The following is a 27,162-nucleotide window of genomic DNA, read 5'->3' as shown; positions in this document are numbered from 1 at the left end:
TTTATTTATTTATTTTTGGCTGTGTTGGGTCTTCGTTTCTGTGCGAGGGCTTTCTCTAGTTGCGGCAAGCGGGGGCCACTCTTCATCGCGGTGCGCGGGCCTCTCACTATCGCGGCCTCTCTTGTTGCGGAGCACGGGCTCCAGATGCGCAGGCTCAGTAGTTGTGGCTCATGGGCCTAGTTGCTCCGCGGCATGTGGGATCTTCCCAAACCAGGGCTTGAACCCGTGTCCCCTGCATTGGCAGGCAGATTCTCAACCACTGCGCCACCAGGGAAGCCCTATCCTTTTTTTTAATTAACCCACTGGTTTTTTGAAAAATAAACTTCCCCAGTAAATCAATGATTTAATTAAAACTAGTTAACGTTGGAAGTTAAAGCTGGCGCCAGGATACCTTGCCATTCTTTGCATCTTTCTTTTTTCAGAATGGCCTCTCTTCTCTCAGTTCCCAGACTACTCATGATGTCCCAAATCTCCCTGCCACCCCATCCAATCCTTGCTCCTCAGAATGCTTCAGGCTTGCTTATCCTTCCATCAGAATTCATTCTCTTAGTATGTTGAATGAATGGTCTCTAGTTCATACTAAGGTGTGATTGATTAGTTGATAACAACCTCAGGTGTTTTATTTCATTGGCAAGAATGTGTATTCACACAGAAAAGGGATCTAACAGTTGGTCAGACTATGCTTTTGGTGGAGCGAAGCCCATTTCTGGCTCCTAGATCCCTTCAGAACACCACTTATCTTTTACTCATTTGTCTGAAGCTTGATGTATCAGGAGAGGCAGATATGTAAATAAACCGGAGCTTAAATAGCTTAGGGTTTTTTTTTTCTCTTGTGAAAAGTAGGAGGTAACTAGCTCAGGACTGATAAGGTGGCCCAATGGTGTCAACATTCTAGGTTCCTTCCATCATCCTGTTCTACCATTCGTAGCAGACTTTAACCTTTAAGGTCACCTCATGACTGCAAGATAGCAACTGCAGTCATATTGTATTCCAGGAAGGATGATGAGAAAAGGGAAAAATTAAATGGAAAGTAAAAAGTCAATCATAAGGCTGGAGAGAGGTAAACCAGCCAGGTCTCCAGCAGGTGGATAAGTAGAGAAGGGGCAAGAGATGCAGGTATTAACATGGGCAGCCTGGAAACCTGGTATGAAGGAATTGTAATGGCCCAAGTAAGACATGCTACAGGCATGAATTAGGGCAGTATCAGTAGGAGTAGAGTGAAGAGAGGATGAAATTGAAGTAGCTAAATGATAAAATAGGCAGGAGTTGGTGATTGCATGTGTGGGAGTGGAAGAAATAGAAGTTGATTCCAGGTACGGGGCTTCATTTATGAAAAAAAATTGCAGGAAAAGCAGTGGAACATTGGATATGAGTTCAGATTTGGACACATTTTGAGTTCAAGGTGTTTGTGGGACATACAAATGGAGTTGTCCAGTAATCAGTTGGATATGAATATGAAGATCCAGGGAGTGGTCGGGACTGGAGAATAAAGATTTGCAAATCATCTGCAAACATACATACAGTCATCCCTCGGTATCTGCAGGGGATTTGTTCCAGGAACGCCACAGATACCAAAACATGCTCAAGTCCCTTATATAAAATGGTGTAATACAGCCAGCCCTTGGTAACTGCATATTCTGCAGTTGGTTGGCCGAACCTACAGATATGGAGGGCCAACCGTATTCCCAAGGTAAAACAGTGGGTGCACTATAGTCTCCCAGGGAAAACATACAGCCATGGTTCTCAGTCCAACCCTGGCAACACCACATTATGAGAGGGTAATGGAAAAGAATCTCAAGACCGAAAGGTCAAGGAACTGGACGGAAAACCAGGAGAGAGTGGCATCTCAGAACCCAAGAGAGTTTAAAGGAGGGAAGAGCTTATAGGATGCATAGAAAATGCATGTGGAAGAGCTTTGTAAACAAGCTATCATAGGAAACACATGTATTAGCTGATTTAAGCAGACACACTTTAAATATCAAAGCAAATCTTTCTGATTTGAGAATCCTGTTTGTATAGAGAAAAACCAAGATTAAGGCACCACCAAATGAAATTCATTCCCTGACATCCCAAAGCCATCAGAGGATCATGGTAGAAGGCATGTGTCATGATCAGTTGTCATATGATTTCCCCTGCTTGAACTTTGTCATGGGTTCCTCCGCTCCCGATTCAACATGAGCAGTCCTGAGATACAATACCTTCTTACCCTGATCCTCAAAGAGTCTCACAGTCCCAACAGAGGTCAGTCTCTTGGAGAAAGACCTGTACTTTTGGCCTGCTTTTCCCACTCCCCCTTGTATGGCGCTCTTTAAGCCGGTTCTGCAGTGCGTAGTGACAAAGTGATAACCAGAAACTTCAGATTACATCTTCACCTAAAAATAACGTTCTAGGGACTTCCATGGCGGTCCAGCTGTTAAGACTCCCGGCTTCCAATGCAGGGGGCGTGGGTTTCATTCCTGGTCGGGGAACTAAGATCCCACAAGCTGCAGGGCACGCCGCCCCCCCCCCAAAAAAACCCACAGCAGAGTTTCATCTTGGTTCCAAACAAGTCACAGAAGTGACTATGGCTGAAGGGTACTTGGAGGCTACCAGAGCCCGAGAGCAGAAAGGAGCCTCAGGCTGCAGCCAGGCTGGCTAAACCGACAGCCGGGCCAATTGGGAGCTTGGCAAGGGCACACAAACATTTTGAAAAACATTTTCATATTTTTTTCAACAAAGGAGGAAAATTCATAAGTCTTGGAGTTTCATATTGTTTTGGTTTTCGATAACAAATCGGAGGAAGAACATCATAAACCTTCCGTTTTCAGTGTTTTACCATAAAGGTCTTAATCTAGTCCTGGCCACAGGTCTTTTTCTGCACCGGGGCCTGGAGCCCGCAATTGCGCCGGGTCGGGTGACCTTCGCTGGCAAACTGCGGCGCGCAGGGCCAGGCCGGAGCCTGGGCGGGGTGGGGCCGGCGGGAGGAGGCGGAGCCCGCCCCAGCCGAGGCAATAAAAAGGGACTGGACGGCCCGAGCAGGCGTACCCGCGCAGAAGCGGAAGACTGGGGCTGGAAGGTGAGGTCTGGGGGCCGGGAGGGGAGAGGAGCCGCGCTCCCGGACCGGCACTCGGGGATGTGGGCCGGCGCATGCGCCCACGGGCAGCTGGGCCCGGGCCCCTGCCATCGCGGGACTGGGGGGTTTGGAGGGTCCGAGAGGGCCGTGCCCACCCTGCGCCGGCCTCCGCGCCCGGGGACGGCGAGATCCGGCGCCCTTCCCCCCGCCCGCGGCCCGCAGCCTCCCCGCGATTCCTTTGTATACGACCAACGAGAAGGGGGGAGCGGGCGCGCTTTCCCAAACACCCCCCATTCCGCGGGCCCTGCCCTCCATTCCCCTGGGAGTATTTGTTTCGAAATTTGAACCTGAAGGGAAGCTCTTGCAGTTTAGGGAAAAGAAATCGCATCGCACCTTGAAAGGAGGTTAATGCCATCCCTGGAAGTTATGGACATTCTTCTCTTCCTCTGGAGGTTTAAATTTTGAATTTTAAACAGCAGGGTGGGGTCGTGACTTAGACATTTTAAGTCCAATTTTAGTTTGCTTGGGCCAGCTTGGGCCGCACCCTTCGTAGAGTCTGACGGCAGACTTTTAAGGAAACGTTAAGTAGTGGTTATTTCCATGGATCCTGGAAATGTACCAGGTAACGTTCCATTTCTCCTCTGACGTATGTGGCTTCACCCCTTATCCCGGAACTCACACGGAGAAGAGCTGGGGTTTGTGACTCACCCTGGCAGTAGTTGTGTGACTTCCGAAACTCGGGTCTCGTCCGTGCCCTCGGAGTCTTTGTGAAATAGCGATTCGGCCTGGTTGCCACCTAGTGAAGGCTCTGGCTCAGGCTTCCTCCGGTTTTCCTTTTGACCAGTGCTTTCCTTCCTTCCTATAATGCCTCATGTCCACTTTGAAAGTGCCTCCTGCCGTGGCCAGCTGATTCTTTTAAAAATCCTGTTCTTGGCCAGTTTTTTGAGGACATCAGGGTGCTCCAGCTGAGACCTGCCCACCACTCTCAACTGCAATAATTCTATTTCATTCTAAACAAATCAGCCCATACATTTTACAAACCTAGAGACATAGCCCACACCATATCAAGGTTGCTTGTGATGACAGACATTTCTTGAAAAGGAGGGAGAGACCTCAAATACAGGCGAGATAATCCGAAGATTACTTTGCGTACAATTCTGAGAATCACAGATCAGGGAAACAGCTCTTTCCTACCACCCTGCTCTCCGTTGTCTAGCTTCATCTGTCGGTGATGATGGCTCTGGAATGCTCCTAAAATAAGTACAATTTGACACATGGTTTGCTTGCAGAGAAGTGATGAAGTTCATTTGTGGTCAAGGGCCTGGGCTTGGCACCAGTTTGAGTCTTGGCTCTGCTCTTACTGGCTGCGTAATCCTGAGCATGCTATTTCACCTCATTTTCTTATTGCTAAAATAACAGGCCTTACTTCTTAGGGTGTCATAAGGACTAAATGAGATAATTCGTGGAAAGGGCTCTGTGCGCACCTGGTAAGTGGAGAACAAATGTGGCTGTTAATGTTTCAGTACCCATGTTCCCCGCTGGGGGCAGCTTACTCCCAGTTCTCTAAGGAAGGCGCATACAGCTCAGAATGTTAATTGAGGGAGGTGCCTGACTGCGGACCAAATGTGTGAAACTATGGCTTCTGTATTTTCAAACGGAAAACTATAAAGAAAACACCTCATTATGCTGAGTAGCTTGTAAGGTAGAAGTCCAAATACAAATGGATGTTAAGAGTGTGGAGAGCGGGTGTCTAATGGAATTCAGCTTTGACAGCTGCAGGTACAAGCTCTTGAAAAGAAATGCATTAAAAATTCTGGGCCAGCTCCAGAAGAACCTCACAAACAAAAACGCCATAAACAAAACCAAGCCCAGAGGTGCTTGAGATTTTCCAAAGCGGAGGACATGTTATTACTACCCCCTATATCTTGTGAAATATCTTCACTACACAGTTGGCTCTGCATGTACAATCTCAAAGGGCAGGGCCGTGACGAAGCTGTCTGACAAGGGCCCTCTTTGGAGAACTAGAGACTTGAGTTCCTGGGACAAAGTGCAAGGAAGCCCCTTCCTTGTTGAGGAAGCTTCCGATTTGTGTAGTTTAGAGAGTTCTGAGATGGTTGTCTCTGGCACCTCAGAGTAGCTGGGAGGGGCTGTTCATTATGATGGTGGCTTTCTGTTTGTCTCTACTTGCTGATGTAATGACTTCTCTGAGCTGAGTGATCTTTGTGTAAGATCAGTGATCTTCTCAGCTTGCCTGGCTGTGTGTGTACAAGGTGATAAGGAGGCAAAGCCCCAAGCCACTAACACTACTGGCCTCCAGGTAATGTTAAGTTACTTGTGAGTTACTGGCCCCTGGTAAATAGAAGCAAGATCCACCCAGTGTGTCTTTGCAACTAACCTGTTGCCTTGGGAACAGGTAATTTCATCCCCTGGGGCCTCCATTAATTTCCTATAAAGTAGGAACGTTGGGTTTAATTTTTGAGAATACTTCTAGCCTTAAAGTTTATCAGCCTCTAAGGCTCCAGGTTCCCAGGAACAGAAACCATACTCCTGGGCATCTGTGAATCTTGTGGCAACGTCGCCGATGTAAAATCTCTTCTCTGGTGGCCTTTGTTAACCAATTTATTTCAGAAGCTGAATTCACAAGAAGTTTCCCCACCAGAGAGTTTAACTGTGGTTAAGAGCTCAGACCTGGGTTTAGATGCTGCTCTGCCACGTACCAGTTCTGAGGTTGGTGTATTCATTTTCTATTACTGTTGAAACAAATCACCACAAACCTAGTGGCTGAACACAACACAAATTTATTAATCTTACAGTTCCATCTGTCAGAAATCTGACCCGGGCCTCACTGGGCTCACATCAAGGTGTCAGCAGGGCTGTGTTCCTTTTTGGCGGCTCTGTGCGAGAATCTGTCCCCTTGACCATTCAAGTTATTGGCACAGTACAGTCTTTGGGGTTGGAGGACTGAGGTGCCATTTCCTGGCTGAGTGTCAGTTAAGGACCATTCTTCACTTCTAGAGGCCACCTGTATGCCTCAGCTGTGACCCCCTTGCTCTGTCTTCAGAATCCCCATGGGTGGGCAAAGTCCATCTCACTCTTTGAATCTTCAGCTCTCAGTGTGGTCCCCAGTTAGAAATGCTAATTTCTAACTGGACCCCACCCAAGACCTGCAGAATCAGAACTTCTAGGGTCGGGGCCCAGCAATCTGTGTTTAACAGCCCTCTAGGTGATTCTGATGCCCACTAAAGCTAGAGAACCAGTACTGTTACCCTATTTTATTTTCTTCCTGGTCTTTAACATTAGTTGGTGTCCACCTCTGCTAGACTGTAAGGTTCTTGAGAGTGGGGCTTCGCCTGGTTCAGCAGTCACTGTAGCCCAGTGCCTAGCACGGCACCTGCTCAGCTCACAGTGGGCTCATAAATGATCGTTGTGGAGATGACTGGGGTGTAGGTGCCGAGACTGAACTTGCTTCGTAGAGTAAATATACCCACCGATGTATTCCTTCAGTTTGTTGGGTCATTGGAGTGTTAAATATTTTATGTTCACATTTATTTGGATTGTTTAGATAGATAGATAGATAGATACGTAGATAGGTAGATAGATATTTGGGGGGACTGGCTGGGGTCTTTGGATGGACAGCAACACGTCTTTGTTTTCCTATTTAAAATAATGGAATATAGGTTTGCACTGTCCATAAACTGGCTACCCAAAACATTTTCAGGAACTTGATTAGGGATGCCTGTATTTGTAAATCACCTTGCAACTTGTAGCTTCCCCTTACATCTCAGGTGGATGGAAATGAATAAATAATGATCAGGTTGGTTCTTATTGTAGGATGAGAATCTCTGGTACTTCAGAGGTCTTTTGTTTTAACCCCTTGCTGCTTTCTGCTGGCATCTTTCTGCATCATCTCTGATCTGTGATCTCTGCTCTCTGTGTGAACATTTCCAAGTGATGGGGAGTTTTTCACATTTCACCAAGGGAATTGATTTCCATATGTGCTGACACTTTGCACAGTGCCTGGCACATGGCAGGGAGGGAGGAAGGGGTGGAGTGATGGCAAGCAGTTGCTCTTAGGAAGCTCAGAATGCCTCCCTAATTGATCCTAATGCTCTTTGTAAATTACACAGAATAACCTCTCCCTCTCTTCCTTGGTGGCCATTACCGTATTTGAAGATGGTTACTGTCTCTGACTCTACTTTTCCAAATAGGACAGCCCTGGTTTCTCCCAACCATTTCTCCTGGCTTTTATAGCTGTTTATTTTGCTGTCCTGATAAACTGGAAGAAATTCAGAAATCTGGCACCTCATAGTAAAAATATTATTTCCAGGTCAGGTCTAAGCCCAGGACAGAGTAACCCCAGGATTGTGTGTGCATTTGTCTGTTTGTTCCTTAAAGTGCCATGTAACATTTTAGCCCATAGTGAGCTTTAAAACCCTCAAGTCTTATTTTTATATTTTATCATTCTATAAAATCATTATTACCACTTCACAAATTAGGAACTGAAGTAAAGTAGTTGACTGCCTTAAGGTTATATAAATTGACAGCAGAGTGGGATTAGAATATAGGTCTTTCAGGACTACTAGAAAATCACACAAGCCTCATTTTTTTTTTTTTTTTTACAAATATAGGGTGTGACTAAAATAACTATTTTTAGACATAGGAGAATATATATACATGAAGTATTTTTTACCTCAATGTAGCAGATTTTGAAAGGTGGTATATATTTTTAATACTTAATCAGGTGGAGTAGTACAAAAATAAAAACTTAAGCTGCAAGTGAAATGACACATAAGTACATTAAAATATTCTTCACTCATGTTGAGAGCTCTTTCTATAAAAATGTTCATTGTTAAGAAAATATATTTAAGCATAAATAAGCTGCTCATAATTCTACCATGCTGTTAATCACATGATCCAAAATGTTTGGAAAAGTTGGAAGTTGTTCCAAGCATTTTTTTATACGAGTGTGTATGTATGTGTGTGTGTGTGTGTGTGTATATATATGTATTTTAAGACAAAGTAATAAAATTATAGCTATTTTTAAACTGGCTTTTTTTTTTAATGCATTGTGAATAGCCTTCCATGTCTGTTACTCTTCACGGATGTGTAGTTCCCCACCATGGAAGTGTACCATAATTTACTCATCTTCTTGTTGGAAATGTATGTTACCAAATTTTTACTGTTTTTAACAATGCTTGTATATCCTTGACTGTTACTTATTCCTCTGGTGAAAAGCCTATTTGGCGTGCCCCTGAGGGAATTCCCTTTAGACTCAACTTCAGAGCCACCCAGGAAAATCTGTCCAGACTTCCTAAGGCTGGCTCCAGACGTGTCCTATGACTCCCAAATGGTGTTTTCCAATAGGCTCACCGATCTTATTCTGTGGACCTTTTCCAGAATGACTTTGGGTCTACGGCCATACCACCCTAAACGCGCCCCATCTCATCTGATCTCAGAAGCTAAGCAGGGTCGGGCCTGGTTAGTACTTGGATGGGAGGCAGAATGACTTTGGGCTGTTTCCAGTAATTAAATCCATTGTTTAAATGAGTCCTACTATGTTTAGAAAAGAGTGATGAGGTCTTCTGGATGCATCTTGCATCTAAGTGTTTGGCTGTGTGGATTAGAAAAGTAATGGCAGCTCTCTGGGTTCATCTACCATCTGATCTACACTTAACTTATGGGCATCATCTTTAAATTTAAAATGGAGGATGTTTTAGACTAGGGGGCAGAGTTTCAAGCCATGAGGTTCAGTTCTCTTTTTTAATTCTGTAACAGACTTGCCAGAAGACGGGTGATCTATGACTACTACAAGGGAAAGTTTTGTAATGTGTGGAGTTTCCTATTTCTAAGTATAAAAATAATGCTTGGCTCATTATAGAATATTTGGGGAGGTATGGCAAAAAGTAAAAGGTCAGGAAGAGAAATAAGAGATTATAAATAATCCTGCTTAGTGTTTACTACTATCAGCATTTTGGGGGCATTTATAAAATAGCTTTAAAACAATCAGCTATTTTCTGTCCCCCACCCCTGCCATTTCATAACAACATATCGCCCTTGGAAATTCATATTTCAGTAGTGGTTAATGAAGAGCTGGTCTTCCGATTCGAACAGCTCAATGTCCGTACACTGACCACTTCCTCTCTCTGCCATCTTGGCCCTCCCATAGCCGAGTCACAGAAACAGCCGCTGTGACTACCAGCCAGTCCTGTGGACTTAAAGCTCAGTCTTGACACTCCCCATCCAACCCGGATGGATGGCCTTAGGTTTGGGGGCTGCGATCTCCCCTGCCCATCCAGTCCAGACTGTTTGTCCAGCTTCCTGACCTGATGCTACCTTCTGTCGACCCTCCCCACCCTTCACCCCCAACACCCCCTCCCTGCCCAATTTCTTTTCCTGGGAACCTCATGACTTCCCAGTAATACTCATGGTGGCTACTGCTTTTTGAGGGCCTTCTTTGGCCAGGCACCATGCTGTGCAGTACGTGTGATTATCCCTGTGTTTACTTGGTGAAGAAGGGAGGCCCAGAGGTTGAGTAACACACGGCAATAAGTGGCAGAGCCAGAAATATTCAAGGCTTTGTTCACCGGTCGACGAGAAAGCCTGTCCCTAGACCAGTTCACTGTGCCGTTTCCGCTGCTTTTGTTAAGAGATGAGCCTTTCTTAGTAGACCCTTCTTTCTGATGCGCGTCATCAAGGGCGAGTTCACTGCACTGCATCCTCTTTGTTTGTTGTAATGGTGTTATTCATGCCAAGGACCATTCCGAGCGAAGTCTCCTGGAGCTTGTAGCTCCTGCCAGCCCGGCACCCTTCCAGCACCTACCCACCCCCGTCAGGAGGTCCCTCCCTCCTCCTCCAATAGGGCTGCCTGAGGAAGCAGATGTTCTTAACTTTTAGGAAGAGTCTGATGCTCCCCGCGTCCCTGTTCGCGGACCTCAGATGGGTGCCTTCCTCTCCTGTTCTCTTGCAGCACTTCTTCCCAGCCCCAGGCCTATCTAAGCTGAGTGTGTGAATCATGCTTTCTACCCAGATGCCCCCGAGCGTGAGGAACCAGGCAGGGAGCTGGGGTATGCTGGGCCTGGGCCACTGGCTGGGGGTGGGTGGCGCGGGAACGCTGTGATTCTCTCCCTTGACTCATCTGGCTCCCGGCAGAGGGCATTGCAGGGGCGTCAGGTGCTGGCAGGAGGGTCTGGGGCCTCTCCCTGAGCTATTAGGATGCAGAGACCTCGCTGCCTCCATCTCTCAGGCTCAGGGAACAAGAGAGCCTGGAGAGGCCGACAGTCTGACCGGGAGGTATGGACGTGCCTGACTTCGGGCAGGAAGTCTGGGTGTGGTCAGGAAGGAAGTCCAGGGTGAGGTAGGAAGCGGTGACAACCACCACTTTTCTGTGACTGTCAAGCACATAGTTAACTTGTCTTATCTCACCTCAATCTCCTGGTGTGGGAAAGCGCCCATGCACCTGCCCCTTGTTATAGGTGAGGAGAATGAGGCTCGGTAGCCGTGGCAGAGCCAGACCTTGTGTCCAGGTCTTCGCCAGCCTAGAGTCTGGGTTTCTGACCACTGGCCTCGGGCAGCCTCAGGTCCTCACCACGCAGGGGTGCTGTGGGCAGCTACGCCCCGGGAGGGTCAGCCCGGTGGCGGGGGGCATTAGTAGGCTGTGGTAGGCGTTGCAGGTGCCAGAGGGAAGTGGGGGTATTCAACCTGTAAAGAAAGGCCAGGCCCAGTTAGATTTTCTTCCCACCCTCCCACATGTCAGCAGGCGACCTGTCTCTCTCCCGGGCGTGGCTTACTCAATGGCGTCTTCTTTGGGCAACGCCAGGCCCTGCCCTGTTCGCTTCCCAGTTCTCCCCTGGCCTTCCTCAGCCAACTCCTGAGCGTCACGTGACCTTCAAAGGTGTGAGAGATGCCATTTCCAACCCAGAGGAGGGCAGGGCCCACCCACCGAGAGCCCCGTCTGTCTACCGGGCAGAAGTCCTGGCCTGTGCGGCCCAGGAGGATAGAATGTGGAGCCGCCCTGGTTTGGAGCAGCTGCTGCCTCCTTGCTGGAGGATGGGCTCAGGGAAGTCGGGGTAGGGTCGGGAGGCTCCTTAGATGTACTGCTCATGATTCGGACTTAGGCAAGTTAAAAACCTCCCTGTGGGGACTTCCCTGGTGGTCCAGTGGTTAAGACCTCACCTTCCAACGCAGGGGGTGTGGGTTCAATCCCTGGTCCTGGAGCTAAGATCCCGCATGCCTCGGGGCCAAAAAAAACCAAAACATAAAGCAGAAGCAATATTGTAACAAATTCAATAAAGACTTTAAAAATGGTCCACATCAAAATCTTTAAAAAACAAATAAGTCTAAAAAAAAAAACCTCCCTGTGTCTTGGCCTCCTGCTCGGGTAAAAGGAGGGTTCAAGGTGTTTCAGCCCTCCCCTCTTCTCCCCTGATGCTCACTGCCACACATCTAGGCATTAATGTAATGGGGACTTGTGGGGACTTGTCATCAGAGGTACCTGGAACCCCTCCTTACTTTTCCAGAGTGAGGTGGAGGTGGGGAGCCAGAGCTTCTGTGCACGCTAAGCCTTTGCCTCCTGTTCTGCCGCTGAATGCACGCTGGTGCCCTCCAGAGTTACCCCTTCCATCTGATGCACTTAGTGGCGTGGCCTGGAGAAGTGGCCCTTGCTGGGCTCAGGCTTAGTTCAGCCAGCAGCTGGGGGTGGGGCCTCGCAGGTGCTGCATTACGTACTTTGTTCATATTCTCATTTGAGTCAGCGACCCTGAAGGGGAAGATAGTGCTGTCCCACTGCTCAGTCGTGAACACTGAGGCTCAGAGGAACTGAATTTATTCAAGGGTTCACGGCTACTGTAGGTGAGAGCTGGGGTGGGCCCGGTGTGCTTTGACTCCCTGCAGCTGCCCCTCCCACCAGGCCCAGCAGCATTTCTTCAGTAAGCCGAGGTCTCAGCCAGGGAGGGACCAAGCCCTGCCCCCCCCCACCTGAGAGCACCCTCGGTTCATTGCACCCAGCCCGGAGGTTCCCTGCTTTCTTGGTCTGCTCACTCCTTCCCATGTTTCCTGAAAGCCCCCAGGCCTTCCAGCTCTTGGTTTCTGAGATACCCGGCAATCACCTGTTGGTTCATGACAATGCTTTGTGTTCCTTCCTTCCAGAACCTGTAGCCGGTCACAATGGGAAGCAAAGGAGGGTTCGTCTTGCTCGGGCTCCTGTTCAGCCTGGCTGTCCTCTGCCATGTAGGTGAGTGGTCCAGAGGGACATGGATTTGGATCATGGAGGCCGCCTTGGCCCTTAACTTTTTCTTAGGCCTCGGGACGACCAAGCTGATGCCACAGACCTCGGGCGGGGCTTCGGTTCTTTCGCCGTCGGTGTTACAGGTCCAGGGTGGCGTGACCGCTCCTTCCTGTGTTACGGCCCTACCCTGAGTGGAGCACCTTCCTCAGTTACAGTTCATCCTGGGTGACAGAGCTGCTTTTGTGGGGAGCGATTACACCGAGCTGCTTAAGTTTCAGCCCACTCACCGCCAGCCGCTGGGGCTACCGATGGATGCCATCTTCAGAGTGCTGAGCTGAGCCGCCCGCCCTGGGCTTCTCCCACGTGATGCAGCTGCTGCTCATAGCATTCACGTGCCAATCACTGTTCTCAGCATTTTACATGTATTTACTTATTTAATCCTCATGTCCACCCTGTGGAGCAGGGACTATTTTTATTGCCATTTTACAGGTGACAAGACTGAGGCCCAAAGAGATTAAATAACTTGTAAAATATCACACCAAAGTGGTGCAGCCAGAATTTGAACCCAAATAAGCCTGGCACCAGAGTGTCTGCCCCAGCTCCTTCACGGGGCCACCCCTCCCTGCCTCGTGGAGATCCTCGTTACCTCTGTAACAGTAGGAACACCTGTGTTACTTGCTTTGCCTCCCTCCTTATGAACATCAAAGGTCATTTTCTGCCTATGTCATGTTGGTACTACTAATTGTTATTTATTTTTGAGGGGTGGGGACGGGAGGCAGAAAAGGAAGTAGCCACGTGATGGGCACTACAGAGGCATCTGCATGTTGGAACATGTCTTAGAGCTTGTAGCTTTAGTAGCTCCCATATGGTGAATGCTTACTAGGGCCTGTACCGGACCCTGGCTCATTTAACCCTTCCAGCCATCCTGTAAGGACTCAGTACTATTACGCCCATGTTACAGTTGAGGAAACTGAAGCAAAGAACAAAGGAGCCCAAGGACACATTTGAACAAGTTTTCCCTCTCTGAGAAAAGACAGAAGTCACAACCCCCCTCCCTCCCCACGTCTGTTGATTGTAGTCATGGAGGTTTGTAACGTGGTTCACTATGTTACAACATACATTATTGTCTTAATTCTTCTACCCAGTGAATTTTCTGTAGTAAGAATAGCCTGGTCATACCTGCTTTCCAGCAGTCTACATTTGTTTATGGAGCAGGCTTGGGTTTGGTGCTGTTAGCTGTTCTGTAACAGGTCTCGGGGGCACTTAGGTCTTTCGTGAGGGAGTCGGAGTGTGAAGAAGATCCCCTCCACCCTGGCTAAGTAGCTAGAATATCAAACAGGCACTGACTTATTGCTTGCCCCTGACCTGGTCTCCCCCATAATTGGTCCTGGTTTTTTCTCTTTCCCACTCAGGACAATTAGAAGAACATCACGGTAAATAAACCAAGCGTGGGCTTCAGAACTGATCGCCTGGGTGTGAATCCCAGTTCTCCTCTTAGTAGCCATGTGACTTTTGACAAGTTAGTTAACATCTTAGTCTTAGTTTTCTCTTGAAAAATGGGGATGGAGATCCTTGAGCCTGCCTCTTATAGCAATTCTCTGAAGATTGAAAGTTTAGGTATTTGAACACTGTGTTAGCTGTGAATATTTCTGCCTCACAGAAGTTCCAAAGGTGAGCTCTATTTCCTCTGTCTGAAGGTTTGACGTGGCCATTTAAGATGTTATAGGGACTTCCCTGGTGGCGCAGTGGTTAAGAATCCACCTGCCAATGCAGGTGACACAGGTTCGAGCCCTGGTCCGGGACGATCCCGCATGCCGCAGAGCAACTAAGCCTGTGCACCATAACTACTGAGCCTGCACTCTAGAGCCCACGAACCACAACTGCTGAGCCCATGTGCCATAACTACTGAAGCCCGCGTGCCTAGAGCCCGTGCTCCACAACAAGAGAAGCCACTGCAATGAGAAGCCTGCGCACCACAACAGAGTAGCCCCCGCTCACCGCAACTAGAGAAAGCCAGCCTGCAGCAGTGAAGACCCAACGCAGCAAAAAATAAATTAATTAATTAATTTTTTTTAAAAAAGATGTTATAGAGAGCTTCACTCCTGTCTGTGCTCAGGAAGTGAGAAGCCACTTTCTTCTGGCCTTTTGAGAATTCCTCTCCCTGGTGATGAACCTAGACTTTGGCCTTAGAACTAAAAGTCAGCTCTTGGGTTCTAAAACCCACATGTCGTCTTGGTTTAACCATGCCATTCTTCTATGAGATTTTACATATTTCATCTTTGAAAATGTCTTTTCACACCGATAGGTACTTCCAAATACTGATTACGTGGCAGAAGCCACGTGGCCGGAAGAAGGTGATCTCTTATTATAGAAAAGAGTATGTCTACATGAATCAGGAAAACTTGCTTCCAACTCTTCCCATCACACATGTGGAACGTGACTCATCTTTTTCCATCACCATTGTTATAAAAAACAGAGAAGGGAAACTAATCCAGTGAAACTTGAAGTCTAGCCACCAAAGATGAATCCTAAGAACATGAGTGGGAGGGTTAGTCATTTTTCACATTGGGGAACCAGAGGCATTTGCCTGTGATGTAAGTTGACCCTCGTGTTCAGTGTCACTGTGCATGTCTTGCCACCCACGTGGGCTTAAAGTGTATGGCTGCCGCCTGCCCGTTGACTGTGTTTGCTTCTGGCGATGGGTCAGTCCCTCAGCAGGGAACAGCTGCAGTGAGGACGCCTTATCCCAGAGGCCATCAGACTTGTTCTGCAGAGGTCCAGAGAGTAAATATTTCAGGCTTTGCAGGCCAAGAGACAAAAATCAAGGATATGATGTAGGCTTTTATATAAATAAGAGAGAACACAAATTTCTCCAAGTTTTTAATTGACGGAATTCAAACATTTAATAATTGAGTACAATTATTTATAATACAGATCTACTAATGAGAAGAACGGAATTCTTTCTGGGAGAATAACATCTTGCTTACTTGGGATTCAAAAGTTAGTGTTCCCCGTCGTCAAATTGGTTGCAAATGTTCATCTGTCAATACTGATCTGTAATGAGATTTCATGCATTTCATCTTGGAGCATGTCTTCTCACACAGATAGGTACTGCCAAAGCCTGATGATCAGTCCGTGAGAATGTTATGTGATAGAGCATCTTCACTGCTTGGAAGCAATGGATTTATAGAATTCTGTTAGCTTATCCTCTTAATGGATTCCTTTTAATATGTCATTGCATTGCAGATTAATCACTTCCGGTTGAAAGTAGGAGAAAGCTTCTCGATTGCACAGTTAAATGGATTTTGAAATCTGGAAATTCCCTTTGCGCTTGCCTCAGGGTCCAAAAAAACTGCTGCTGGAACTGTAGTTTGAGCTTGGAAAACTATATCTACTGCAGATATATGTGGGAAGGAAGCCCACTCTGAGTTGCTGACCTCTGACCCACACTAATGGAGATGGTGGGCTTGCTTCTGCTGCCAGGAGGGTGAGTCATTGCTGGTCTACCAGGTGCTGACGGGCATTCTTCCTGATCCTAGGTCACAGCCTGGAGTGCTACAGCTGTGTTAACCCAGCTAATGGCTGCACTACGGCCGTCAATTGTTCACGTAACCAAGATACTTGTCTCATCGTTAAAGCCGGTAAGAGCCTCCCCCTCCCCCTCTTCCTGAGTGTAATGGGATGAAGAGGGCCTGGGAAAAGATCTGGGCCACTCTCATTCTTGTTAGACTCGTATTCAACAAGTAATAGCTACCATTTAATAGCACCAGTGGTGTGCGGCACTAAGCACTTTCCATTTGTTTTTTTATTTAATATTTCCCGTCTACCACTCGGGGTAATATTTGATTCCCGTTTGGTAAATGAGGAAACTGAGACTCAGATTAAGCAACAGACTAAGGTCAAGGAACCAGCTCAGGATCTGAACATGGGAATCCATCTAATTCCAACACTTGTGCTCTTAACAGCAACACTGGCTGCCTCCCAAACTTTTGAGAGCCTGCCCTGTGCCAGAGCCTGAGCTAGGAGCTCGGGGTACAAAGATGAAGAAAGGAGACGATGACAATTGTGAAAGAGGCCTGTGTAGCTATTACAGATGTCTTTATATATACCCGTGTCTCATTCCGTGGGGAATTTAATACATACAGAGTCCTGAGGGGACTCACGCTGAGCTCAAAGGACAAGTAGGAAGTAAGAGGACTAAGAGAGGAAGGGTGTTCCCAAGAAAGGCAACAGTAGGTACCGAGGCTTGGTGGCCTCAGAGAACAAGGCACTCATGGGCTTGGGGTAGGGAACTGTCAACATTGACAAATTTTGTCATATCTGCATTTTCCAAATTGGTTAGACTATGGAATCGCTTCCTCCATAAATCCTATTAAAATGGAATTTAGGAAATGGTGGAGAGAGGCAAGAAACCAGCAAAGGCATGACCTCTGCTCTTGCTGGGTGTGGTTCTGGATTGAATCAATGTGTGGAAATGATACTGGTGAGGAGTGGCTATTTCAGGATCTGCTCAGTTAGTGTACAAGGTAAACCCCCTGACTTCCATCTCTAAGAGATAAAAGTAAAAATACCCTTCAAGTTAGTTCACTCCTACCCTCTATGTAAATTCTTCCCAGTGTCCACCTCAAGGAATGCTAAGCACATCAGGTAAACTCATAAAAGCCTTGGGAGACCCACATGTTCAGAAAAACCTGATAGAAAGGAGGAGGAGTTTCACTTCCCCAGAAAGGAAAAATCCCTCAATAAGTAAGAACAAATTAGAATTATCCTGTCTAAAGAACAGGAGTATCTCATAATTTTGATATAAACTCCTGGAATGCAGCTCAGATTCCAAGGCCTGCATGTAAGGTCCTTGATTCTGTAGGGGACAGTTCCTCTGCCTCACCTGGAGGACTGTATTAATTGATTGTTAATGTAGAAAGCATAGTGAGGCCCCCAGAGAGAATAGTCATTCACTCCACAAATATTTGAGCACCAATTATCTATGAACACAGAAACCTACTTCTTAACCCTGATTGTCTGTGTCTCGTAGACCCCCACTACAAAAAGTATAATTTCCAAATGAGAGAATAAAGGCAATATTATGTGTAGAATAAGTATTAGATTATCAGTTAGAAGCTTTGAGCTCTGATCTCTGTCTTGCCACCAGTAAGTTCTTCCTGCCTCTGTTTTTTATTGATGAAGTGGGTGTGTCAGATGGTAGAGGTGGAGAGAAGGAAAGAGGGAAGTAGACTAGACTAGGAAACAAATCCCATTGTTTCCTACCTGAATGGTTAAACTTCCATTTTAGTTGTTTTCCAACATCACTGAAGTATAATTGACAAATAAAAACTGTGTATATTTAAGGTGTACAACATGGCGATTTGATATACATATACATTGTGAAATGATTACCACAATCAGTCTAATTAACACATCCACCCCCTCACATTGTTACCTTTCTGTGTGTGATGAGAACACTTAAGATCTACTCTGTTAGCAAATTGCAAGTATACAATACAGTCTTGTTAACCACAGTCATAATGCTGTACATTAGATTCCCCAGAATTTACTCATCTTATAATGAACTGTTATGCTTTGTAAAAATGATTAATGTAAACAATGAGGCACGTCTATTAGAATGGCCAAAGTCTAAAACACTGACAACCCCAAATGCTGGCGAGGATGTGGAGCCACAGGAGCTCTCATTCACTGCTGGAAGGAGTATAAATTGGTACACAGTTTGGCAGTTTCTTACAAAACTAAACGTACTCTCACCATAAGGTTCAACAGTTGCATTCCTTGATATTTACCTAAATGAGTCAAAAAATTATGTCCACTCAAAAACCTACACATGGATGTTTATAGCAGCTTTATTCATAATTACCCAAACTTGGAAGCAACCAAGATGTCCTTCAGTAGATGAATGGATAAATAAATGGTGGTACATCCAGAGAATGGACTAAAAAGAAATGAAGTATCAAACCATGAAGAGACATGAAGGAAACTTAAATATGTATTACTGAATGAAAGAAGCCACTCTGGGAAAGCTACATTGTTATGATTCCAACTATGTGATGCTTTGGAAAGGGCAAAACTAAGGAGATAATAAAAAGGTCAGTGGCTGCCCGGGGTTAAGTGGGGGAGGAGGGAGGGATGAATAGGTGGAGCACAGGATTTTTCGGGCAACGAAGCTAGGACTCTGTGTGATACTGTAATGATGGACACATGTCATACATTTGTCAAACCCCATAGAATGTACAACACCCAGAGTGCACCCAAATGTAAATTATGGACTTTGGGTGATGATCATGAGTCCATGTAGGTTCATCAGTTGGCAACAAATGTACTGGTGGGAGATGTTGATAGGGAGGGAGGTTGTTTGGGGTGGAGGTGGGGCTGTCGGGGGCTCTATGGGAACTGTGTACTTTCCGCTCAGTTTCGCTGTGAATCTAAAACTACCCTCAAGTATAAAATCTATTTTTTTAAGGATAATGTGAATCTTAAATAGTTTTCTTCTTCTCATGAACATAGGTCCCCAAACTTCAGCTAGACATGTGGTAACAGCAGTTCTTGAAATATAGATATTCAGACCTTACAGTAAGGCAGATAGTAACAGAACATCTAAATGCCCCTCTGACTCTGATTGACATCAGCCTGGGAGAGGCGAGGCACATTGTCATAAACACGAATCAAAGGCCAGGCATACATTGGAGAAATTATTTAATTAATCTAGCCGTATTTTCACCCCAGCTGTGAAATGGGAATACTTATCTCCCAGGGTCAGTGGGGCAGTTAGTGGAGAAATGTGCGTGATAGTGCTGTGCAGATTCAGTCTAGAAGAGAGACAGATGGGCGCTACTTCAGCCACTATTTACTGGCGTCCTGGCTAGGTCCTGGAAATATAAACCATGTACTTAGAGTCTGGCAGAGCCTCTGATGACAGTGCCAAGCAATCATTTCTGTAATGGCCTTTCAAATAAGGGACACACTGAAGGATGCCTAAGGCAACTGGGGACTACTGCTTGGTAAAGGCAGACTCAAGGCAAATCTTCAAAGAGAGTGGGGAGGCTGTGCCTAGCAGAGAGAGAACCTTTAACATTCCGGTGACTCTGTGATATGATCCACTTTTACTCGGGTGATTCTGATAGTGGCTTTGGTGAGAAGCTCACCGTTGAAGGTTGTTATGCAAATAAGTTCATTCAAGTAAAGTGCTTGGCTCACTGCAGGACACATAGTAAGTGATTAATTGGTAGCAATTATTAATAAATTACTATCTGCTCTCCCCAAGCTGTTAGGCTTCCCTAATCAACATTCTGGTGACTTTAATGCTTTCCCAGTTCCAAAGCCTGATTACTACTACGTAAGACAGTAACTTATTAATGCTGTCCTATTCAACAGCATTCTTTAGTACAGTATTAGAAGCATCCACTTAAAATATTTATGATCCAAGCAGGTAGAGTCACTGGAACACTCCTATCTGGCCTCTGCCACTTGACCAAACTTCATTAAAATCCAGGCCAGACACTCATCTCCTCTGAGGGGGGAGGACAGAACAGTTATACCTGCAGTTATAAACTTAGAAGTTTTGTTCTGAGCTGTGAATGAAATAGAATAAATTAGTTACTGGCCTTAAATAAGGAAATGGGCATCTGTATTTTTTTCTTTCCAACACAGAAGAAAAGAAAATGATTCCAGGGCAGGGACCAACCTTCTATATCTGTGTGTCCCCAGCATCTAGCACAACTATCTTCTCTTCTCTCTCAACTCTCACTTTTTAAAAATATTTAACATAATTTTTCTAAATATTAAAAAATCACTATAAGCTAATTGGCATTGTATATTTTGGCCTGCATTTTCCTTTGTGTGTAAAAATTGGGACCATAATGGCACATTCTTTTGGAAAATTTTCCTGCTTTACTGAATAATCTAATGATTTTTAAAGGAAGTTTAAGCTATGTTTAAAATACATTCATCCAGTGATTTTTTATTTTAAATCTCAGTCTACAGAGAAATGTATAAATGAAAGATAGTCTTCTGTGAGGGTAACACTGTTAAATTACTTGGTAATCTTTTCAGAGAAAAGTAGTATACTCACCCTCACACATATACTTTATACAAATGGATCACATTCTACATATTGTTCTGCATCTAGGCTTTTTTCTATTGAGATATAATTCACATATCTCAGTTCCAAAGTACATTTTAAAGTGCACAATTCAGTGGCCTTTAGTATGTCCACAACTCTGTACAACTATCACCACTCATTTCAGAACATTATTATCACCCCGAAAGGAAACCCCATACCCATTAGCAGTCACTCCCTATTCTTCCCTCGCCCATACCCCAGCAGGGAGTACTAATCTACTTTCTGTCTCCATGGATTTGCCTATTCTGGACATTTAGATATAAATCGAACCATACAGTGTTGTGGTCCTTTGTGACTGGCTCCTTTCACTAGCATCATGTTTTTTTGTTTGTTTGTTTTTTTTAAGTATATAATCTATTCTTTTTTTAAAATTTTTTATTCATTTGTTTATTTTTGGCTGCATTGGGTCTTCGTTGCTGCTCGCGGGCTTTCTCTAGTTGCAGCGAGCGGGGGCTACTCTACGTTGCAGTGCATGGGCTTCTTATTGCAGTGGCTTCTCTCATTGCAGAGCACAGGCCCTAGGCACACGGGCTTCAGTAGTTGTGGCTCGTGGGCTCTAGAGCACAGGCTCAGTAGTTGTGGTGCACGGGCTTAGTTGCTCCACGGCATGTGGGATCTTCCTGGACCAGGGATTGAACCCGTGTCCCCTGCATTGGCAGGCGGATTCTTAACCACTGCACCACCAGGGAAGTCCCTGAGCATAATGTTTTTAATGTTCACCCACGTTATTGGATATATCAGTACCTCATTCCTTTTTATGGCCAAATAATATTCCATTGAATGGATATACCACATTTTGCTTATCATTTACCAGTTAATGGACATATGGGTTGTTTCCACTTTTTAGCTGTTTTGAATAATGCTGCTGTGAACATTCGTGTGTAAGCATTTGTGTGAACATAGTTTTCAATTCTCTTGGGTAATATATTTACCTAGGAGTAGAATTACTAGGTCATATGGTAACTATTTTTAACCTTTTGAGGAAATGCCAGACTTTTCCAAGATACCTGCACCACTTTACCTTCCCACGAGCAATATTTGAGGGTTCCAGTTTCTTCACTTCCTTGACACCACTTGTTATTTTCCAATTTCTTGACTATAGCCATCCTAGTAGGTGTGAATTGATCCTCACTGTGGTTTTGATTTGTATTTTCTTAATGGCTAATGATATTGAGCATCTTTTCATGCACTTATTGGCCCTTTGTATATCTTTGGAGAAGTATCTATATCCTTTGCCCATTTTTTAATTGGGTTGTCTTTTTATTGTTGAGTTGTAAGTGTGTTTCATATATTCTGTATACTATACTCTTATCGGATATACGATTTGCAAACATTTTCTCACTTTTTGTGGGTTTTGTCTTTTTAATTTTTTAAAATAGTGTTCTTTGAAGCACAAAAGTTTAATTTTGTTTAAGTCCAATTTATCTATTTTTCTGCACTTAAAAAAAAAAACTCAAACTCCTCCCATGTCAATACACATGGTCCTGTGGCATTCCTTATCTGCATGGAACTTCGTTGTGTGGAACTCTACCTATTTTACTCAAATGCTTTTTTATTAACTGACTGTTTGTCTTTTAAGTTTCTTGCTGCTACAGATAGTGCAGTGACCATTCTTGAGCATATACCTTTAACCTTTTTTCAAGTAACTTCATAGAGTAAATTCTAGAAGTGGGATTGCTGGATCAAAGAGGGCATGTGTTTAAAAATCTTGGTAATTCAAACATTAGTATGATTTCCTGTTGCCTTCCATATACACACAACTGTATTGGCTCTGATGAGACTTTGCTTTTATGGAAAAGTTCCATTCAGAGCTGGATCATTATTTACTTAATTGTTCCCCTTTATAAGCTAACTGGGATACATATTTTTACCCAAATGTCTCTATTTCCCCAGGATAAGTTCTAAGAAGTAGAACTGAGAGTTCAAAGACAGGTGCAGAGTTTTACCTGCTTGATTGCTTATCTTTGTGTGTGTGTATTTCCCCCACAGTGCCAACAAAAACTTACTACCAGTGTTGGATGTTTGACCGTTGCAGTTTCGAAGCCATTGCGAAAGCCTTAGGGGAGAAGGAGCTTCAGTACCGCTGCTGCCAGGAGAACCTGTGTAACAAAAGTGATGGGACGAGTATATCAGGGAAAACAGCTCTGCTGGTCATCCTGCTGCTGGTGGCAGTCTGGAGCTTTTGTCTCTAAATCTACACCAGGAGGGCTTCTCCTAAATCTCCTGTTTCTGTATACTCCTTATTTCCCGTGCTGCTGCGTTCCAAAGGCTTTATATTTTCCAGCTGGATCCTGTTGGGAAAGACTAAAACTAGCTTGAGCAACTTAGATTAGAGAGAGGAACTCAGAGGGACTCTGAAGACCAGTTCTGTTGGCGGAGAAGACCTGTTTGAGGGAAAAAATTTGAGTGAAGTGCATGTGATTTGAGTAAAGTTGCATGCTTCTTACTCTGCTCTTTGCAGTGACAGCTTGAGTATATTCTCTGCAGTCTTCAGCTATTTCCCTCTGGTTCCTTGGATGTAGTTAATGTGATCAGTACTTTTTTGGGTGACTGGGGCAGGGGGCTCCTTTTCAACAGTCTCTCACAAGGCATGCTTTATTCTCGTCTTTCATGGCCCCTGTATTGCCAGGTAGGCATGGTGCATATTCCAGGTGTGGGCTGTCAGGGACAATGAGATTCTCAATGACTTGTATTCTCAGCTAGAAGGTGTCTGGCTGGGAAGGAGGTAAGCTTTCCAGATGGCAGGGCATGGAAGCACAAGGTTTATCTTTAGAGAAGCACCAGAGGCTGAAATCTGTGTTTTCTTCTGTCCCTAAATTTTGTATTGGCTTTGCTGTCTTTCACTAGAAAAACTCAGTAGCATAAGTTAATGGTGTGTTAAAACTATCCCTCCCACTCCCCGCCTTTTTTATTGGAATGGTAGGCTGTCTTAGCTTTGTCACACACAGTTAAAAACTAAACATTTGAATATTCTATGTTACATGTGACTTGCAGTTATTAAGTATGCTTATTTTAAATGTTACCGGTAGGAAAACTCTTCATATGTGTATGTATAATGCATGAATGGAAAAGGAGGAGCCTTTGGGGTTACGATTTGAGATTTCCAAATGTCATCATAAACAGTAACAGCTCTGAAGGGATGTGTTTTACCTGCCGACATCCAGCCTGTTGGCTCCTAGCTGAGTCAGAACAGATAGTGTAAAATACATCTGTAAGGGCTGTTAGCGTAATCACGAATGCTGAGGCTTTCAGAAGCGCTACCGGTTTCCTAAAAAGTGATACACCTTTTCAGGATGACAAAGTTTTGCTTCTTTCTTGTGGGTACTGGTGAATAATTTAAGATCCAGTAGACTTAATGACATTTGTATGCTTACAATCTTGGCTGTATTTAACAGCATAGCCTGACTTTTGCCGATGAGAGTGGAATTTCTTGATTAACATTAAAAAAAACCAAAAAAACTCCTTGATTATGTGATCTGTTGGACAAACCAGAATGAATACTGCCTTTCTGAAAATAAAATCTCATCAAATGCATGAGTGTGGTGATTGGCCCAAAAGGATAACAACATAGGTGACATGCCCAATGGTAGCAACTGAAAGAAGAGATCTTGGACAGTACCAGATTTCTTCTGTTGATGCCATTACTTAAACACAGACCAATAGAGGCTTCCTCATCAAAACCTAGCATTACCTTGGTGCTCTGTGTTCCCTATTGGCTCAGAGCTTTTCCTTACATCATCTTTAATCTTCTGTTCAAAGACAAAATACTAGGTGTGACTCTTTCCTCAACAGAACTTTTTCTGCCCAAGAAAGTACTGACCATGCCCACAGCAAAGTGGCTCATTTCATACAGTACCTTTTAGTTCCAAGGAACAAGAACCAATTTTGACTCACTTAAGCAGAAAATGAATTTGGGGGAACTTTGAAGGGGCATTCAACCAGACTGCAAAAAACCAGTAGTTGGGGAGAGTTCCCTGGTGGTCTAGTGGTTAGGATTCAGTGCTTTCACTGTTGTGGCCCAAGTTCAATCCTGGGTCGGGGAACTGAGATCCTGCAAGCCATGCAGTAGAGCCAAAAAATTTAAAACATTAAAAAAAAGCCAGAGAGGAGGAGTCAATATGGTGGTGTGGGAAGATGCGGAGATAGCGTCTCCCCACAAATAGGGCATCTGCCGGCCGCTGGTGGGGACTCTGACCCCCAAGGAGATGGGAGGAACCCCAAAGTGAACCAGTAGGATGTAGGGGGACCAAGGGGGGAGGAGAAGTGGAGCAGACAAGATCAGCACCCCTGAGCCCAGGGAGATCAGGAGAGGCAGGTGGAAGGGACTCCCTGGGAAGAGCCGGAGAGGAGCAGAGGGCGATCGCCTGGCCCACTCGGGCAGGGGAGCCTGCTGAGCTCCCAAGCCACTTCCCTCCCATCCAAAGCCCCATCCAGGCCGCGTGGGTCCTGGGGGCAGGCGGGAGGGGCCATCCAGGAGGAGCAGGAGAGGAGAGGAGGGCGTTTGCACTGCCCACTCGAGCCCAGGAAGCCTACTGGGCTCCCAGGTGAGGTCTGCTGCCCTCAGATGGGGGTGGGGGGCACGCCTGGGCCCCTTCTGTTCCTTGAGCCTAAGCCCCACCCCCCACAGCCCCCAGGGCCTTTTCCAGCCCTGTGGGTCCTGAGCATAGGCCCTGCCCACTGCCCAAACCCCGCCCTTGATTAGGCCCCACCCTCCACAGCCAAGGCCTTCCTCCCTCGCTTTTCTTTTTCTTTCCCTCCTCCTCTTTTTTACTATTTTGGTACTGATGTACCTTCCAGTTGTTGATTCATCTATATTTTTATTTTTACATTCTTCCTAACATATCAGTTTCCTAATCTAATTTTATTTTTTACTTTGTTCTTTCTTTTTTTTTTGCCACCCCATGAAGCTTGCAGGATCTTAATTCACGAGCCTGGGGTTGGGGGGAAGCTCCTGCACTGGGAGCTCTGAGTCCAAACCACTGGACTAACAGAGAACCTCAGACCCCAGGGAATAGTCATTGGAGTGAGGTCTCACAGAGTTCCTCATCTCAGCACCAAGACCCAGCTCTACCCAATAGCCTACAAACTCCAGTGTTGGAAGCCTCAGGCCAAACAACCAGTAAAGCAGGAACACAATCCCACTCATAAAAAAAAAAAAAAAAAAAGAGAGACGGCAAAAAAAATATGTCACAGATGAAGGAGCAAGGTAAAAACCTACAAGACCAAATAAATGAAGAGGAAATAGGCAAGCTACCTGAAAAAGAATTCAGAGTAATGATAGTAAAGATGATCCAAAATCCAGAAATAGAATGGAAGCACAGATTGAGAAAATACAAGAAATGTTTAACAAAGATCTAGAATAACTAAAGAACAAACAGAGATGAACAACACAATAATTGAAATGAAAAATACACTAGAAGGAATCAATAACAGAATAACAGAGGCAATAGAACAAATAAGTGAGCTGGAAGACAAAATGGTGGAAATAACTGCTGAGGAGCAGAATAAAGAAAAAAGAATGAAAAGAATTGAAGACAATCTCAGAGACCTCAGGGATAACACTAAATGCACCAACATTCGAATTCTAGGGGGTCCCAGAAGAAGAAGAGAAAAAGAAAGGGTCTGAGAAAATATTTGAAGAGATTATAGTGGAAAACTTCCCTCACATGGGAAAGGAAATAGTCACCCAGGTCCAGGAAGCACAGAGAGTCCCATACAGGATAAACCCTAGGAAAAACACACCAAAACACATATTAATCAAACTAACAAAAATTAAATTCAAAGAAAAAATATTAAAAGCAGCAAGGGAAAAACAAAAAATAACATACAAAGGAATCCCCATAAGGTTCAGCTGATTTTTCAGTGTAAACTCTGCAGGCCAGAAGGTGGTGGCAGGATATACTTAAAGTGATGAAAGAGAAAAATCTACAACCAAGATTACTCTACCCAGCAAGGATCTCATTCAGATTTAATGGAGAAGTCAAAAGCTTTTCAGACAAGCAAAAGCTAAGAGAATTCAGCACCACAAAACCAGCTTTATAACAAATGCTAAAGACACTTCTCTAAGCGGGAAACACAAGAGAAGAAAAAGACCCACAATAACAAACCCAAAACAATTAAGAAAATGGTAATAGGAACATACATATCGATAATAACCTTGAATGTAAATAGATTAAATGCCTCAACCAAAAGACACAGACTGGCTGAATGGATACAAAAACAAGACCCATATATATGCTGTCTACAAGAGACCCACTTCAGACCTAGGGACACATACAGACTGAAAGTGAAGAGATGGAAAAAGATATTCCATGCAAATGGAAATCAAAAGAAAGCTGGAGTATCAGATACTCCAATACTCAGATAAAATAGACTTTAAAATAAAGACTTACAAGAGATAAGGAGGGACACTACATAATGATCAAAGGATCAATCCAAGAAGAAGATATAACAATTATAAATGTTCATGCACCCAACATAGGAGCACCCCAATACATAAGGCAAATGGTAACAACCATGAAAGGAGAAACTGACAGTAACACAATAATAGTAGGGGACTTTAACACCCCACATACACCAATGGACAGATCATCCAAACAGAAAATAAATAACAAAACAAAAGTTTAAATGACACAATACACCAGATAGATCTAATAGATTTGTACAACATTCCACCGAAAACTGGCAGAATACACTATCTTCTCAAGTGCACATGGAACATTCTCCAGGATAGATCACATCCTGGGTCACAAGTCAAGC

The 27,162-nt window shown here is 44.8% G+C and overlaps 1 protein-coding gene across 2 annotated transcripts; it reads left to right on the top strand.

The window, feature by feature from the left end:
• The first annotated feature begins 2,950 nt into the window (after positions 1 to 2,950).
• Positions 2,951 to 23,933, top strand: CD59 (CD59 molecule (CD59 blood group)). Of its 2 annotated transcripts, none has more exons than XM_036860389.1 (4): positions 2,951 to 3,055; positions 12,197 to 12,281; positions 15,815 to 15,916; positions 22,393 to 23,933. In XM_036860389.1, exons 2-4 carry the CDS (start codon positions 12,215 to 12,217, stop codon positions 22,593 to 22,595), a joined length of 372 nt encoding a protein of 123 aa, XP_036716284.1. In that variant the 5' UTR covers positions 2,951 to 3,055; positions 12,197 to 12,214; the 3' UTR covers positions 22,596 to 23,933. The 2 variants fall into 2 exon arrangements, with proteins under 2 accessions (XP_036716284.1, XP_036716285.1); XM_036860390.1 differs by lacking the exon at positions 2,951 to 3,055 and adding an exon at positions 5,756 to 5,779.
• Positions 23,934 to 27,162: the final 3,229 nt, after the last annotated feature.

This window comes from Balaenoptera musculus, chromosome 8 (assembly GCF_009873245.2).
Source record: "Balaenoptera musculus isolate JJ_BM4_2016_0621 chromosome 8, mBalMus1.pri.v3, whole genome shotgun sequence".
NCBI classification, from domain to species: domain Eukaryota; kingdom Metazoa; phylum Chordata; class Mammalia; order Artiodactyla; family Balaenopteridae; genus Balaenoptera; species Balaenoptera musculus.
The sequence above is the reverse complement of the archived record's forward strand: the minus strand, read 5'-3'. Positions and strand labels throughout refer to the sequence as shown.